General features: G+C 53.7%; 2 protein-coding genes across 3 annotated transcripts; both read left to right on the forward strand.

The window, feature by feature from the left end:
* Nucleotides 1-1,541: 1,541 nt before the first annotated feature.
* On the forward strand, nucleotides 1,542-9,997 carry DLAT (dihydrolipoamide S-acetyltransferase). The gene is made up of 14 exons (XM_066334762.1): nucleotides 1,542-1,766; nucleotides 2,424-2,525; nucleotides 2,778-2,902; nucleotides 3,019-3,175; nucleotides 3,977-4,103; nucleotides 4,385-4,569; nucleotides 4,965-5,130; nucleotides 5,359-5,426; nucleotides 6,028-6,111; nucleotides 6,200-6,307; nucleotides 6,753-6,868; nucleotides 7,132-7,294; nucleotides 7,727-7,863; nucleotides 8,302-9,997. Exons 1-14 carry the CDS (start codon nucleotides 1,548-1,550, stop codon nucleotides 8,429-8,431), a joined length of 1,887 nt encoding a protein of 628 aa, XP_066190859.1. The 5' UTR covers nucleotides 1,542-1,547; the 3' UTR covers nucleotides 8,432-9,997.
* Nucleotides 9,998-12,282: 2,285 nt separating this feature from the next.
* On the forward strand, nucleotides 12,283-16,425 carry NKAPD1 (NKAP domain containing 1). 2 transcript variants are annotated; one of them, XM_066334775.1, is made up of 5 exons: nucleotides 12,283-12,398; nucleotides 13,802-13,902; nucleotides 14,086-14,241; nucleotides 14,717-14,770; nucleotides 15,253-16,425. In XM_066334775.1, exons 1-5 carry the CDS (start codon nucleotides 12,330-12,332, stop codon nucleotides 15,776-15,778), a joined length of 906 nt encoding a protein of 301 aa, XP_066190872.1. In that variant the 5' UTR covers nucleotides 12,283-12,329; the 3' UTR covers nucleotides 15,779-16,425. The 2 variants fall into 2 exon arrangements, with proteins under 2 accessions (XP_066190872.1, XP_066190874.1); XM_066334777.1 differs by having other exon boundaries at nucleotides 14,089-14,241.
* Nucleotides 16,426-16,493: the final 68 nt, after the last annotated feature.

The following is a 16,493-nucleotide window of genomic DNA, read 5'->3' on the forward strand; positions in this document are numbered from 1 at the left end:
AGGAAAGTTCATCAATGAACAAGTTAATTAATGGGGGAAATACATCCTTTTTGGGAAAGAAACAAAGATTTTTCTTTCTCCCCTGGACATAGTTACTCTGTTGCATGGTGTCTAGTGAAGAGGGCACTGGCTTGTGATACTGAGATCAATTGTATTTGAACTGCAAATTTCTCACCAGTGTTTCATCCCTCGGGTTTTTCTCATCAGCTTTATTTCAGCAACAGCCACACTCCCGGGCTGGAGTTTCACGGAGCAAATTACGAAATTTTTCAAGGTCTGCTGTTGCCCAGCTTCATGTCCTTCTCTGCTATTCAAAGGAGCAGTTTGGTTTGGGAGGTTTCTCCCTCCTAAAAGCAAGAGGTGTCACTTTAAAATGAGTTTTACCTCTGACTCCAGAGTGCTACAAGGTCAAGTTCACAAGTACAGGGACAGGAAAGTAACTGAGGAAAGTTGGGCAGAAATAAACCATTGTAAACAGCGAAACAAAGCTGGGCTATGGCAGTGAGAGCCCGTCTCAGAACAAAGCCACCCTCCACGGAAAGCAGTTCTTGCTCAGGCTGAGGTGGAACTTGGCATGTTTTAATTTACGGGTTTTCCTCCTGTCTCACTGAGCCTGGCGCTATGCCCTGACAGCCCTGAACACATTGATGTGTTCTACCCCATCCACTCAGCCTGGGGCTGTTCCCTCTCCTCCTGTCCCTATTCCCAGAGCCCGATCCCGGCTGTCCCTCCTGCCAGGGAGCTGTGCAGAGCCACATTTCCCCGGTCTGAGCCCCTTTTTCCTGGTCTGAGCCCCTTTTCCCTGGTCTGAACCCCTTTTCCCTGGTCTGAGCCCCTTTTCTCTGTCCGATCCCCTTTTCCCTAGCCCGATCCTCTTTTCCCCAATCTGATCCCCTTTTCCCCGGTCTGCTCCCCTTCTCCCCGGTCCTATCCCCCATTCCCCGGCCCCATCCCCTTCTCCCCGGTCCGCTCTCCATTCCCCAGCCCGATCCCTTTCCCCAGTCCACTCTCCTTTCACTGGCCCGCTCCTCTTCTCCCCGTTCCGATCCCCATTTCCCCGGTCCCATCCCCATTTCCCCGGTCCTATCCCCATTTCCCCGTTCCGCTCCCCATTCCCGGTCCCGCTCCCATTCCCCGTTCCCATCCCCATTCCCCGTTCCCGTCCCCATTCCCGGTCCCGCTCCGTGTCCCGGGCTCGGGGCGGTGCCGAGGCGGTGCCGAGGCGGTGCTGAGGCGGTCCCTGAGGCGGGTCCCGCCCGGCGCCGCTTTACGGCCGCGCCAGTGTCGCGCGGCGCCGCCCGCACGGAGGTCACCGAGCGCGGCGGGCCCGGAGCGCCCGGCACAGCCCGGCCCAGCCCGGCACAGCCCGGCACAGCCCGGCACAGCCCGGCCCAGCCCGGCACGGCTCGGCACTGCCCGGCCCAGCCCGGCACGGCTCGGCACAGCCCGGCCCAGCCCGGCACAGCCCGGCACGGCTCGGCCCAGCCCGGCACGGCTCGGCACAGCCCGGCACTGCCCGGCACAGCCCGGCCCAGCCCGGCCCCAGCATGTGGCGGGTGTTGGCGCGACGCGTGTCCCGGGCCGTGAGCGGGGAGCCCGGCCTGGTGCGGCCCCGCCGAGCGCTCGGGGCCGGGGTAGGAGCCGGGGCTGGCCCGGCCCGGCGCGGCCCGGCCTGGGGTAACCCCGCGCCTCGGCCGCTGCTGCCGCCGCCCGCCTGGCCCCGGCTGGTCCCGCACCGATGCTGCAGCCTGCCGGCCCACCAGAAGGTGAGAGACACCCCCGTGCCCCTTCCCGTCCCGTCCCGTTCCCTTGCGGCTCGGTTTGCCCCGGGGACGGAGCTGTGGAATGCTCAAGGCTGGAAAAGCCCGCGGAGCGCAGCGCCCACACGGCGCTCAGGCGCCTCCGGGGACGGGGGCTGCAGCACCTCCGTGGGTGAACCCATCCCAAAGCTCAATTCCTGCCCGAACTGGGAAAAGATCGGCGTTTTCTGTGCCTTTGGCGGCACTCAGCCTCAAGCCCGTGGGTGGCTGTCGGGTGCTGCCTCCATGGCTCTGTCCCTTATCCCGGCCCCGCTGTGGGTCCCTCGGCACACCCGGGCCGAGACCTGCCTCTGCTTAACCCCTCCTCGGTAGAATCATGGAGTGTTAAGGGTTGGAATGGACCTTAAAGCCGCGGGCAGGGACGCCTGCCTCTGTCCCAGGTTGCCCCAAGCCCCATCCAGCCTGACCTTGAACACTTCCAGGGATGGAGCAACCACAGCCTCTGCCCTCAGCACCCGGCGTGGCTCTGCCCAGGGCTCTTCTCCTGCAGCCTGGGGCTTTGCAGCCGCCCTGTGCCCCACATCCCAGGATTTTATCTGTGTCCTGTGTGTGCTTCCTGCTGCTGGATGTGCCTGGCTGGTGACACTGCCCTGTCCCTCACAGGTGACCCTGCCAGCGCTGTCCCCCACCATGCAGATGGGCACCATCGCACGCTGGGAGAAGAAGGAGGGGGACAAGATCAACGAAGGGGATCTCATAGCAGAGGTACAGTGGGGACGAGGCTGGGCTGGTCTCTGTGAGCTGCACATGTGGCCTGGGGGCTGCCCCCGGCTGAGGACAGATTTTGGATCACAGATCCCAAGGGCTGCTGGTGGGAAGGAGTGGCTATCAGCCTCTCGGGGCTGGTTTGAGGGCAGACTTCCCTAGAGCTGCTGCCTCAGGGCGGTTTTTCCAGGACTGTGACCCTACAACAGACTGGGAGGCTCTGGGCTCACCGTTTCCTGTTCTCTCTCAAAGGTGGAGACAGACAAAGCTACAGTTGGCTTTGAGAGCCTGGAGGAATGTTACCTGGCCAAGATCCTGGTGCCAGAAGGAACAAGGGATGTTCCTATTGGGGCCATAATATGTATCACAGTAGAAAAGTATGTATTTTCTTAACCTTTGACATGAATTTCCCCTCTTGGGGCTTCTGGGGTGCCTCGAGTGAGAGACTGAGACCATCACCTGATGGGGTTTGGGGCTCTGTGTGTTCTTCTAGGCCTGAACATATTGATGCCTTCAAAAATTACACCCTGGATTCTGCAGCAGCTGCTGCTCCTGCAGCCTCAGTGCCTCCCCCTCCAGCTGCAGCCCCCTCCCCACCACCTCAGCCTTCTCCTCAGGCCCCTGGCAGCTCTTACCCTCCTCACATGCAGGTAAGAGAGCACTGCTCCTGCTTGAAGGGCTTCTTGCACTCTTTTTCTGCCCCTGGCATTGCTGCCTGTGGGGCATTTTGTCATAAAAACTGTCTGGAATGGGAATTGATTAACGTGAATAATCTCTGCTCATATCTCAGAGCAGAGCTGCAGTCTGTGATGCTCTGGTGAGCACAGCAGATGGGTCTGTGGGTGACTAATACTGAATTGTGTGTGTGGATATAACCTTTTTGCTTTGCTTAGCTTTAGAAGTGTGTCCACTGACGGGTTTGAGCACTTTGTGCAGGGGGTTGCTTTGACGTCCCTTTGGAAAAGAAAATCTAGAATATTGGACCCCATCCCATGGATAAAACATGGGAACTGATTTGTCTGAGGTGTTACTCAGAGCCAGTAATAGAATAATTAATGAATGGCTTCTAAGTTTGTGTTTTGGCTACTGAAGTTGCTTCCTTCCCCCTGCTTGCCCCCTGTGCCCAGTTTTCTCCACGTGTGTGTGTCACAGTGACAAAGTGACGTGCTCCTTAAGCCTTCCTCAGCTTTGCAGGCTGCTGGCAGTGATGATTATTTTGATTTCTCCATCTCTTGCCCTCTGCTCTTGCTTGCTCTCCTGCTCAGGCCTTGCTAAAAGGAGCCAAAGCAGCACAGTGGGACAGCTCTGCTTGGCTGTCACGGAGCCAGACCTAGGAGTGCATTAAAGCTGCTTCTTTAGGTTGGCATTCTCCTTTCTCAGGAGTTCAGACTGTGTTCCTGAGCCTTCTGGACGAGCAGGATGTGACTGTGCTGTGTTCTGTGCCTTCCCAGATCACTCTCCCTGCTCTGTCACCCACCATGACGATGGGCACAGTGCAGAGGTGGGAGAAGAAGGTCGGGGAGAAGCTGAACGAGGGAGACTTGCTGGCCGAGATTGAGACAGATAAAGCCACAATAGGTGAGTCCCCAGCCAAGGAGGGGTGAGGTGCCCTTGGAATGGTCCTGAGCAGCCTCTGCCACCTCCTCTGGCTGCTCAGGGGGTGATGCTGTGGGACAGGTTCTGCTAACATCCCATTCCACTGGAGAGCCGAACACTGGAGCTCCTAAAAACACTTTTATTTCCTCATCAATCCTTCTTAGCAAGCGCATGGAGAGGTTCCCTGCTGAAAGGATTCTCCTGCAGGACAGGGCTGCAGAGTCTCCAGAGCAGCTCCTCAGCGTTGTTCCTCTCCCCTGCAGGCTTTGAAGTGCAGGAGGAAGGCTACCTGGCCAAGATCTTGGTGCCTGAAGGAACAAGAGACGTGCCCTTAGGAACTCCTCTGTGCATCATTGTGGAGAAGGAGGCTGATATTCCAGCCTTTGCTGACTACCAGGCTGCTGCAGTCGCTGACAAGGCTCCAGCTCCTCCTCCTCCTCCTCCACCGGTAAGAGAAGCCAGGGGCACCCCTGGCAAGGCTGAGCTGAGCTGCTGTTGCCAGTGTGAAGCCCTGCTCTGATCTGTGAGTGCAAGGCTGATCATGTGTTGATCAATAATTTGCCCTCCAGGACCTACAGCAGGTGTCATTCATTCTCATCTTTTCCCCAGCTCGTTGCTTGTGCCGGTTTCTGATTCCTCATCCTTGAAAACGGGGAGCAAAAGTAGTTTATTTTATAAAAGTCGTTTATTTGGTGTATGGCTCAGCTGACCTTCCCAGCGAGTTTCTGACATTATTTCTGGGAGCCTTTGTGCCCATGAGCGATTATCTCTTGAATGATAATTAGATGGGGCACCTCTCTTGCTGTGCTGATGTTCCACTGATGGCTTTGATTCTTTGTTAAGGTGATGGCAACTCCTGCAGCTGCTCCTCCTCCTCCCCAGCCCGCTGCTGCTCCTGCTGCAGCAGCCCCCACGGCGGGGCCACCCCGCAAGGGAGGAAGGGTGGTGGTCAGTCCCCTGGCAAAGAAACTGGCAGCAGAGAAAGGAATCGACCTTACCCAAGTGAAAGGTACCTTCCCTTTCCACTTCTTTGCTCTCACTGTCAGTTTTCTGTCCCTGTAGATCCGTGTTTTCTTGTTTTTCCTGACTGCAGCTGTGGACCAGGAGTTGTGTTCAGTGACTGAACCAGGAGTTGTGTTCAGTGATTCCCCTCTGTTGAATAAAACTGGTGCCTTTAGAAGTCAAGCCATGTTGGAAATAATCAAAATCCTCTCCCGTTTTCCTTTGCCCCTTTCAGGTACTGGACCAGATGGCAGAATCACCAAAAAAGATGTGGAGTCATTTGTGCCATCAAAGGCTCCTCCAGTGAGTAGGCTGGAAATCTGTGGGAATGGGTGTTCCAGGAATGGACAGGCTCTGTGGAAGGGCAGGTCCTGCATGGAACTGGCATTGCTGGATTGTGTGGGTGGTGATGACTGTGAAATTTAACCTGCCAGAAACACTGGTGAAGCCTTCTCCCTTTGTTTGCCCCTTTGATATTCCACTGAGAAAAAAAAAAAAGTGCTCCCAGCCCTTCCTTTGGGTGCTAAATCTTCACAGGCTGGGGTCACCCAGTCCCAGCTGGCCCAGCTCAGAAGGAAAGGCAGACCCAGCAAACCCCAGCCTGTCACTGCTGCCCCAGAAGTGTCCTGATCCCCTGGTTTGTGTTGTCCCTGAGCTGGTGGAGGTGTTTCTCTGTGTGCTGTACAACACCCAGAGCAGGGCTGGCTGGGCTGGGAGCTTCACTGCAGCACATCTCAGTGTTCAATCACTCAATACTGCATTTAATACTCAAATGCAGGGGTTAGAAGGAGCCTGGTGGGTACTGGAGAGGTGGAGATAGCTGCTGCTCTTACCAAGAGGCAGCTTGGCAGAGCTGCAGTTGCTCTCTGGGTGTTTTTGGGAGTGACACTGGTGTTCTCTGCAGGCTGCAGCTCCAGGGGCAGTTCCTGCAGCTGCTGTGGCACCCGAGGGGACCTTCACAGACATCCCCATCAGCAACATTCGCAGGGTAAGGCCGCAGTCTTCTCCACGATGGTGGTTTGTGGCTGTGACTTTCCCAGGCTGACGGGTGTCCCCTGCTCTGCACACTCCCCCAGGTCATTGCTCAGAGGCTGATGCAGTCCAAGCAAACGATACCTCACTACTACCTGTCCATCGATGTGAACATGGGAAAAGTGCTGGTGCTAAGGAAAGAGCTCAATCAGGTGAGTTCTGGCATCTTGGCTTGGAAAAAACCCACTCTTTCCAGTGCTTCTTGTGGGTCACTTGTGGACTGTCTGTGACAGAATGAGGTTTTCCTCATAGCTGCTGATTCCTCGTTTCCCAAAGAGGCTGTTCTGAGCTCTGCTTGATGATTCATTATTTTAGGCAGAAAATAAAAGGATAGAAAGCTTTTTAGTAGCAAGAAAGATAAAAAATTTCGGCAGAATAATAATTCTAGGCCAAGTTTGAGGAAAACCAAACATTGAAAAAACTACGTTCTTAAATTATGGAGATACTTACACCTTCTGAATTATCTCTGAATTGTAATGCTTGCAAGTGGTGTGATTGTTTTATAACAGCTGCTTCCTGTGAACTGCAGTGGCTGCCCCCGTTGATTTGGGTGATGTGCAGGGGACAAACTGACACCTGGAACCTCTTTATTTGCAGGAGGTCTCAGAGAAGATTAAGCTTTCTGTCAATGATTTCCTAATCAAAGCTGCTGCTTTGGCGTGCCTGAAGGTGCCAGAGGCAAATTCTTCATGGATGGACACAGTTATCAGGCAGTAAGTTTATGGTCAGAGCCAGAAACTTCCTTTGCTCATGGCAAAACAGAACTTCTGCTGGGATTTGAGGGAAGGGAAAAATATGAAGTGAAGGCGAGAGGTTTTGTTAAAGTGATAAAACCTTTGAGTCTAAGGCTGGTGGGCAAGGTGAAATAATTATAGCAAACTAACGTTAACTTTGGGTTGTCTGGACTGTTTTGAACCTTTTTTTGTGTGTGTTAGCTGTCTTGCTGGAGTGGTGCCAGCTGCTGTGTGTGTTGCAGGAACCACGTGGTGGACGTGAGCGTGGCTGTCAGCACCCCTGCAGGGCTCATCACCCCCATCGTGTTCAACGCTCACATCAAGGGCCTGGCTGCCATCAGCAAGGACGTGGCCTCCCTGGCAGCCAAAGCCAGGGAAGGGAAGCTCCAGCCCCACGAATTCCAGGTGAGACACTCGTGGTGGTGATAAACTCTGCTGCTCCTGGCTGGTTTCGAAGGAGCAAAGGCTGTTTTGTGATGTTTGGCCTTGTTCAGTAATCGCAGGATATCCTGAGGTGGGATCAGTGACTCCAGCTCCTGGCCCTGCACTGACACTCCCAAATCCCAGCCTGGGCATCCCTGGAGTGGTGCCCAACCCCTCCTGGAGCTCTGGCAGCCTCAGGGCTGTGCCCAGCACCCTGTGGGGAAAAACTTTCCCTGAGCTCCATCCCAAATTCCCCTGGCACAGCTCCAGGCACTCCCTGGATCCTGTCCCTGCTCACCAAAGAGCCTCCCCTCATCAGGACTCTGCAGACTGGGATGAGATCCCCCCTCTCCTTATGTTCCCACATAAAACAGTTCTGTGAGTTTCACTATGAATCTGTTTGTTTTCTTCTAGGGTGGTACTTTCACAATTTCCAATTTAGGGATGTATGGGATTAAGAATTTCTCTGCCATTATCAATCCACCTCAGGCCTGCATCCTTGCAGTGGGTTCCTCAGAACAAAGACTAGTGCCAGCTGATAATGAGAAAGGGTGAGTTTCATCTGATCCTGAAGTCAAACTTTGTAATAATGCCTAGTTTCCTAACACCTACCTTAGATAGGTTTTAAAAACCCATTTTAAAACCCCTAAAATGTATTGCTTTCAGTACTTCCTTAAACTTGCATTTAAGAAAAAACCTAAAGGATATAATATCCCCATGCTTGGAATTAAAATGGTTCTTTTTCTGAGTGGGGCTGTCGTTGTGCTGCAAGGAAAGCTGAGCTCCCTGCCCTAAGGGGAACACACAGAGGTGTTTTTAGTGCCTGTGGGAAGTTCCTTCCTTCAATTCCCTCAGAGAAGGGATGAACATGATCTGCTCTCTGGTGCAATTGGGGAAACATCTGTCACCAAGCAGCAGCTGCTGTTCCTGGCTCTTTGCTGCCTTGCAGAGGAGTTGTGTTAACCTTTGTTTCCTTGTTTTTCCCCCAGCTTTGATGTGGCCAGCGTGATGTCTGTCACCCTGAGCTGTGACCACCGTGTTGTGGACGGAGCAGTTGGAGCACAGTGGCTTGCTGAGTTCAAGAATTTCCTTGAAAAGCCAGTAACCATGCTGCTATAATTTAACCATGCAAAGCAGAATTTTCCTGGGTCACACTGTTGTGTTTTAAACAAGCTATTTAGACTTTAGTGTTCAGACTTTAAGAGAGTTCCTTTTTTTTTTTTTTATTTAAAATATGTATTATATTATCTGGTAATGTTATTTACCAGTCTGTACAGAAAAACAAAAAAAAAAAAGTTTGCAAAAGTGCTTTTCAGAGCAATATTACTGCTACACTGTATTTTTATACAGTTAGTTCACTTGCAAACTCTTCCAAAACAGAGTTAAACATCCCAGAATAAAAAAGAAAAAAACCCAAAATTATCCTGGCATTGTGCCAGCTGCTTCTAAACTCGGGTGCCCAGGGGGTGCACACCAACACTTCCATGACCTCAGTGTTGTCAGAGATTGGAATTTCAAACATCTCTTCACAGGAGCGCAGGTGAGGTGGCCACAGAGAGGTCCAAGGAGGAGGGGAACTCCCACGTCCTGTCCCTGGGGTGGGGGACATGCCCAGCACTGAGGGACTCAAGTGCCTGGGGACAGTGTCTCAAAGGCCCAGCGCTGCTGTTCCAAAGCCTTTTTTTTTGTTTTTTTTTTGGTGGGATTTTGGCACTGGCAGGGACCTTGTGAGCTGCGTGATCCCTTTTGTGAGCACTTTAAAGGTCCAGGAGCACTGCTGTGTGTGGGGGCCCAGCTGTGGGCTGCCCCAGGGGTGTGCTGTCTGCTCACGGACCCTCACTGACATCTGCTTTTTTGTAAGGAGCCCGTAGCTGCTGTTCCTGTGGCTGAGTTCACCCCAGGCTCTGATGGCCTGGAAGTCACTGTGTTGTGCAGAGTGTTCAGTGTGTGTCAGAAGCCAGCACTGACAAATCACACCTGCTGATAAATCACCCCACCAGGGGATGGATGTTAATCATGTGAGCACTGGGATGGTTGGGATTTTTCATTTCAGGCGTTCCGCCGGAGGAAAGCTCTGACTTGAAGCCACTGGAATTGCAGACCTTCCCTGGATTGTCTTGTGTTGTCCAGCCTCAGTAAAGCTGCAGAATGTGCTCTCCATGTACATATTGTATGTAAGGTGCTTCTCCAGTCTGTTGGACTCGTGTCCCCTTATCCCAGGCATTGCATCCCGCAGTGCTGAACATTCTGAAATTCCAGTTTCCACATGGAAATGTTCATGTAAAAAAAAAAGAAAAAAAAAGAAAAACAAAGAAAAAAAAAAAGGACAACCGTGCAGTAATGACAGAGTGACCAGGAGAATTAGATAGGGGGGGCAGAGTTGGAAAAAAAATAAAAAGGAAGAAATTTTTCAGGCTGATCCTGTTATTCTGTATATTGCATTAAGTACTGTCTCCTGTAAAATTCTGCATAGTTCACTAAAGATATTGGAAGAAAATACTGTGGAAATTAAATATTTTTGTGGGAACTATTTAGTGTCTGGTTGCTGTGATGCCTTGCTTAAGCAAAAAAAAAAAAAGTGCTTTAAGATTTTGGATTTTCCTGAATGGCCTGAAATACCCTGATTCCAGACTGGCTCTAGTGAACCCATGTTCCATTAAATGTTTGGAATTGACAACTACTAAACCATGTCCCAGTGCTTTTCTCTTCACTTGTGTGTGGCTCTCCTGCTCTGGGTCAGTGCTCTGCAGCTTTTTCAATTTCACTGTGAAACTCACGCTATTAACCTGGAATTTAACCACAAACCTTCCCACACATTTGCTTTTTTTTTACCGTCTGCAGCTTCTGCTCTGTTCACTGTGGGGCTGTGTGTGCCAGGTTCTTCCAGCATTAAACACTTGAAGAGAGCTGCTCTAACCATGGGAATCCTGTCCATTTATTGAACCGAACCACATCACCTCTGTTACTGCAGTAAGGCATTGGTGCTTCTTTACTACAGCAGGTAACAACTGCTGTAACCAAATATTCAGGTTTTTTTTTATATTTACAGTCTTTTTTTTTTTTTTTGTCTTTTTTTTTTTTTTTTTTTATTTAAGTTTGGTGGTGCTGCTGTTCCTCCAACTTTCCTTTTCTGCTGGTATCTCTAAAGGCTTTTGAGATATTCACCCCTCATGAGTCAAAAGTGAATTAAAAACGCCCTAAACCTCACCACCACCAAAGATTTTCACTCTGGGCTTTTGTGTAATCTGCCAAAACCTTGAAGAAGTTTCAGTCTTTTTCCCGAGCTGCGTTTCTGCAGAAGGATCTTACAACAGCTTTGCTAAACGCTGGCTAAAAATATCCACGATTAAGGAAAACAATTAATTAAACGGTAATTAAAACAATAAATTAAATTATAAGCAAGACTTAAAATTGATAAAAAACTACTATTTAAAATTTTATTGAAGCCATTACTTAAAGTTGAACTTAAACCATTACTTGAAATTGGTTTTAAACCATTACTTAAAATTTCATTAGCTAAGTAACTGATTGAAACCATTAACGAGTTAACATCGTTTCCAGCATCACCCAGCCACATTGCTCCTGGTAATTTTTACGGTTAGTTTGGGTTATTTTTTTCCCTAAAAGATGATCGGGGTATTTTTTCCCCAAAGGAGGACCGTTGTATTTTTTTTCCCAAAAGAGGATTGAGGTATTTTTTTTTTCCCCAAAAGACGATTGGGGTATTTTTTTTCCCTAAAAGGAGAACCGGGGTATTTTTTTTCCCCAAAAGAGGATTTCTTTGGAGGTGCCACCTGCTGTCCCCGGCCACCACCGCCGTGTCCCGGGCGGGGCCGGATCCGGGGCCGGTACCGGGCCGCTCCGGGTTCCTTTGGGGCCGCTCCGGGTCCGATTAGGGCCGGTTCTGGTCTAATTTGGTGAGGTTCGGGTCTGATTAGAGCCGGTCCGGGTCCGATTAAAGCCAGTCCGGGTCCATTCAGGGCCGGTTCAGGTCCGATTAGAGCCGGTCCGGGTCCGTTCAGCCCGGCCCGGTTCCGTTCAGGGCCGGTTCAGGTCTGATTAGGCCCGGCCCGGTCCCGTTCAGGGCGGCCCGGTCCCGTTCAGCGCGGCCCGGTCCCGTTGAGCTCGGCCCGGCCCCGTTCAGCCCGGCCCCGTTCAGCCCGGTCCCGCTCAGCCCGGCCCGGTCCCGCTCAGCCCGGTCCCGTTCAGCCCGGTCCCGCTCAGCCCGGTCCCGTTCAGCCCGGTCCCGTTCAGCCCGGCCCGGTCCCGCTCAGCCCGGCCCCGCTCAGCCCGGCCCCGCTCAGCCCGGTCCCGTTGAGCCCGGCCCGGTCCCGCTCAGCCCGGTCCCGCTCAGCCCGGTCCCGCTCAGCCCGGCCCCGCTCAGCCCGGCCCCGCTCAGCCCGGTCCCGTTGAGCCCGGCCCGGTCCCGCTCAGCCCGGTCCCGCTCAGCCCGGTCCCGCTCAGCCCGGCCCCGCTCAGCCCGGCCCCGCTCAGCCCGGTCCCGTTCAGCCCGGTCCCGTTCAGCCCGGCCCCGCTCAGCCCGGTCCCGCTCAGCCCGGTCCCGCTCAGCCCGGCCCCGTTCAGCCCGGTCCCGTTGAGCCCGGCCCGGTCCCGCTCAGCCCGGCCCCGTTCAGCCCGGTCCCGTTGAGCCCGGCCCGGTCCCGCTCAGCCCGGTCCCGCTCAGCCCGGTCCCGCTCAGCCCGGTCCCGTTCAGCCCGGTCCCGCTCAGCCCGGCCCCGCTCAGCCCGGTCCCGCTCAGCCCGGTCCCGCTCAGCCCGGCCCCGCTCAGCCCGGCCCCGCTCAGCCCGGTCCCGCTCAGCCCGGCCCCGCTCAGCCCGGTCCCGTCCCCGCGGCGCTCTGGGCCCTGGCGGCGCCGTTGCCCCGGAGACGCCGCCGGAAGCGGTGCGCTCGCGGCCCCGCGCGTTTCCGCGTCCCCCGCGCGGCCCGGCCCGGCCCCGCCGCCACCGACACCACAGACACCGGCACCGCGGACACCGGCACCGGCACCGCCCGCAGCATGTCCCGAGTGCCCGTGGGGAAGGTGCTGCTGCGCAACGTCATCCGCCACACCGGAGCGCACAACAAGGTGAGGCCCCGGGCCGCCCGCGCCACAAACGGGCCTGCGGGGCCCAGCCGAGCGGCCCGGGCCGCGGGGACAGCGTCAGGCTGCGGGGACAGCGTCAGGCTGCGGGGACAGCGTCAGGGTGCGGGGACAGCCCTGGAGTGCGGGGACAGCCCGGGCCGCGGGGACAGGCCGATGGTGGTCCCGGTACATCCCGGGCTGCCGGTACATCCCGGTGGTGATCCTGGTATATCCCGATGTGCGGGGACAGCCCGGTGGTGTCACACTGTGATGGGGGAACATCTCGGGCTGCGGGGATCTCCCGGTGGTGGTCCCGGTACACCCCGGGGTCCCGGTACATCCCGGGGTCCCGGTACACCCCGGGGTCCCGGTACACCCCGGTGGCGGTCCCGGTACATTTCGGGGTCCCAGTACACCCCGGTGGCGGTCCCAGTACACCCCGGTGGCGGTCCCGGTACACCCCGGTGGCGGTCCCAGTACACCCCGGTGGCGGTCCCGGTACATCCCGGGGTCCCGGTACACCCCGGTGGCGGTCCCTTGTCACCCCAGGGTCCCGGTACACCCCGGTGGCGGTCCCGGTACACCCCGGTGGCGGTCCCGGTACACCCCAGGGTCCCGGTACATCCCGGGGTCCCGGTACACCCCGGTGGCGGTCCCGGTACACCCCAGGGTCCCGGTACATCCCGGGGTCCCGGTACACCCCGGTGGCGGTCCCGGTACACCCCAGGGTCCCGGTACATCCCGGGGTCCCGGTACACCCCGGTGGCGGTCCCAGTACACCCCGGTGGCGGTCCCTTGTCACCCCAGGGTCCCGGTACACCCCGGTGGCGCTCCCGGTGACGCGGGCACATCCCGGAGGTGCGGGGCAGGTTTGGTGGCCCGGTGCTGATCCCGCAGGGCAGAGCGGGAGTGTTTGGCAGGAATAAACGGAGTTCGGGAAATCGGCCACATCCTCAGGGTCGCTTTAGTTTAACCCCGTTTCGGTTTTACCCGAGTTTCAGTTTCACTCCGTTTCTCTCGAGTACTCACCCCGGGGTGAGGGAATATCTTTGTGTTTGCTTAAAAAGCAGTAAATCTTTAGTAAGTTTTATTTGTTGCAATTTGAATGTGCTTTTAATTGCCTGTAACAGTTTGAACTTTGTGTGCACAGGTAGGATTTTACTGCAAGATTAAGCAACTCCGTAAAGTTTAGCAAACTAGTTAATGAATCATAATTCAGCAGGTCTAACCACCGTCAGGAACTTCTCTTTTGGCCACAGATGTGTGTGAATAATCCTTTGTTTTAGGGGTGGCAGGAAAGGAGCCTGTGAGTTTTCTTACCAGGGGTGTTGAGGCTGGAGCTCACATGCTGCACAACTGCGGATTTTCCCTGATGTTCAAGTCTTTTCCCTTTCTGTGACCTTCAGCTCCAGGAGGAGACAGAAATGTGGAAGATAAGGGAGTGGGAGAAGCAGACAGAAGAGACTTACTGGAAAAGGCAGAGCAGAATGCTGTCAGACACCTCCAGGTGAGATACACCGCAGAAAGATTTCTCCTTGAGGACTCTCTGGAAAGAGCTCAAGCCTTTGCTTAAGCCTGACCATTTCTGTGCTGGTTTATGTGTGAGGTTGGAGGTCCCAGGTGGGTGAGGAGGGGCTCTGGGGCTGGCTGGGAGCTGTTTCCCCAGCTGAAGGAGCTCTTTTCTCCCCAGCAGCCGCATGCGCAGCGACGGCTTCGACGACGAGGGGCACAGGGCAGACTGGAAACCCAGGAACCCACAGCTCCTGGACCTGGTGGAAGAGGATCTCCTCAGGGCCAGATCCTGGAATAAAAAGCTCTATGAATGCGAGGCCAACATGCCAGACAGGTCTGTGGGGGGATTCTGTGGTCTGTGGTTGTAATTAAAGCGTCTTTTTGGAGCCCTGTATCAAAAAATGACACATTTCTGTTTGGTGTGTGCTGTGATGAAATAGAGCTTGAGCTCGTTTTGAGGATGAATAACGTGTACAAACTTCTGCCATGTCACAGAATAACCAATTTGAGCTCATCTGTCAAGTTTCTAAGCCACATTAAACTGCTAAAGCCCAGCCCTAAGCTTAATATTTGTTACTCTGCCCAATAAGCTTAAAAAAGTCTCAAGAAACACAAGTCCAGAGTTGTTTTTCAGAAATCTGAGTTGTGCTTTGAGAACATAAGGTGTATTTAAACAGCACCAACCAAGTCAGTCCTATTTCCTTCCTCCTTGTCTGCACTCAGATTCATTCTGTGGCTGTGCCTTTTCAGAATTGCATTTTTGTCCTCAGACATGTCTGTTTTTAATGGGTGGTTCTGCTCTCTTACAGGTGGGGACACAGTGGATATAAAGAGTTGTACCCTGAAGAATTTGACACAGACAGGTAAGGCAGACACCCCCACTGATGGATCCAGAATCTGCCTTCTGACAAGTTCTGCAGGGAGTTTTACAAGCTGAGCTTTAAATTTTGAACAGAGATCAGCCTTGAGTGCAAAGCCTTACTGTTAAAAAAATCAAATCCATTAATGTGGTGTGAACCTTAGGAGAATCTTGTGTAGTAATTAAGATATACAGGTTTAGCTGGAGTTACCAAAATCTATGAATCTAGGAGGTAAATAAATTCTTGCAGTGTCTTGGAGAGTGGAAAAACAAGTTTTTAAGAGAGAATTAATTATTTTTAACCTACACCCAGCAGAATCATCAATATTTTCCAGGCTTACAGGTTGGATATAAACAAGATTTTAAGAGAGAATTATTTTTAAGCTACACCTAGTGGAATCATCAATATTTTTAAGGCTTACAGACCGGATATAAATGAGTTTCATCACTCAGTGGCTTTCAGTTCAACTCCTGTTCTTTTTGCAGTGATAAGCAGGAGGGAGATGAGCAAAAAGCTGTCAATGGGAAGAAGAGATCCCACCTGGGGAAGCAAACGGCCCGCGAGTCCCACAAAAGGAAAAAAACCAAGAAATCCCACAAGAAGAAGCAAAAAAAGCGCTCACACAAAAAGAGGAAGAAAAAGAAAAAGGAGCAGGGGAGAACTTCCACAGATTCCTCCCGGGGGGACAGCGAGGCCTCAGGAGAGGAGACTCCGAGCACCCGCAAAGGAAAACACAAGCGCAAGAAAAAGCCCAGGAAAGTGCCTGCCAAGGAACCTACCTCTTCTTCTGGGCAGGAGAGTGACTTTTCCCATGCAAGCAGCTCCAGCACCAGCAGCTCTGAGGACACTGAATGCGAGGGCAGGAAGGAGCAGGGGCCCTCCAGGAAGAGAAAGAAGCGCCGCGGCTCGGCGCCCGAGAGGCCGAGTGAGGTGCCCGAGAAGAGGAGCAAGAGGAAGAACTGGAAGGTGGCGGGGGATGAGAAATCTGAGGACAGCTCTGATGAGGACTGAGGGCTCGGGGTGCAGCTCAGAGCAGGAGGGGAGGGCAGAGGCAGGTCTTTGTCACTCAGCACTGCTCTGACACTGTGGTTTACACACGGCCTGGAGCCCACGGGCTGCGCAGTGCAGGACAGCACCTCCCTGCCCCACAGCTTCACAGCCTTGGGCTGTGATCAGGTTGGGGAGGGGTTTTTTTTTTTTGGTTAAATTATGTTTGAACAGATTGCTCTTTTGGCTCACCAAAACAATGGCCAGCTGGAGAGGGGACAGGCTGATAAATCAAGCTGGTAACGGAGGAAATGTCACTGTAACCCCCACGGCAATTTTGTCTTCCCATCCTGTACCAAAAGCAGAGCTGTGGGGGCATGCACAGGGTCAGCTGGACACAGAGGGGAGCTGAGGGAATATTCCCATTCCAGCTGAAGGTGCAGTGACTTCTTCCCTAACAGTGAAAAAAGTCACCAGTTCTTTTGCTTGGTTTAGATTCCTGTCCAGAGCCTGCTGTGGGCTGGCCACCGTGTCTGCCTGTGCTGACAGAGAGGCCTTGGTGGGTGCTGTGTCCTGTCTCTGCTCTGCCCAGTGTGTTACTGGAGAAACTGGTACCAGGCCGTTCTCCCTGCAGCCAACAGCCAAGCCTTTTAATAAAACAAATAAATCCAGATGTGTCTGATGCTTTTGTCATTGTTCTGGAGCAAAGCCAGCACAATGCTTTGCTCTGGCAGAGCAC

The sequence above is a fragment of the Sylvia atricapilla genome, chromosome 23 (genome assembly GCF_009819655.1).
Source record: "Sylvia atricapilla isolate bSylAtr1 chromosome 23, bSylAtr1.pri, whole genome shotgun sequence".
Taxonomy (NCBI): domain Eukaryota; kingdom Metazoa; phylum Chordata; class Aves; order Passeriformes; family Sylviidae; genus Sylvia; species Sylvia atricapilla.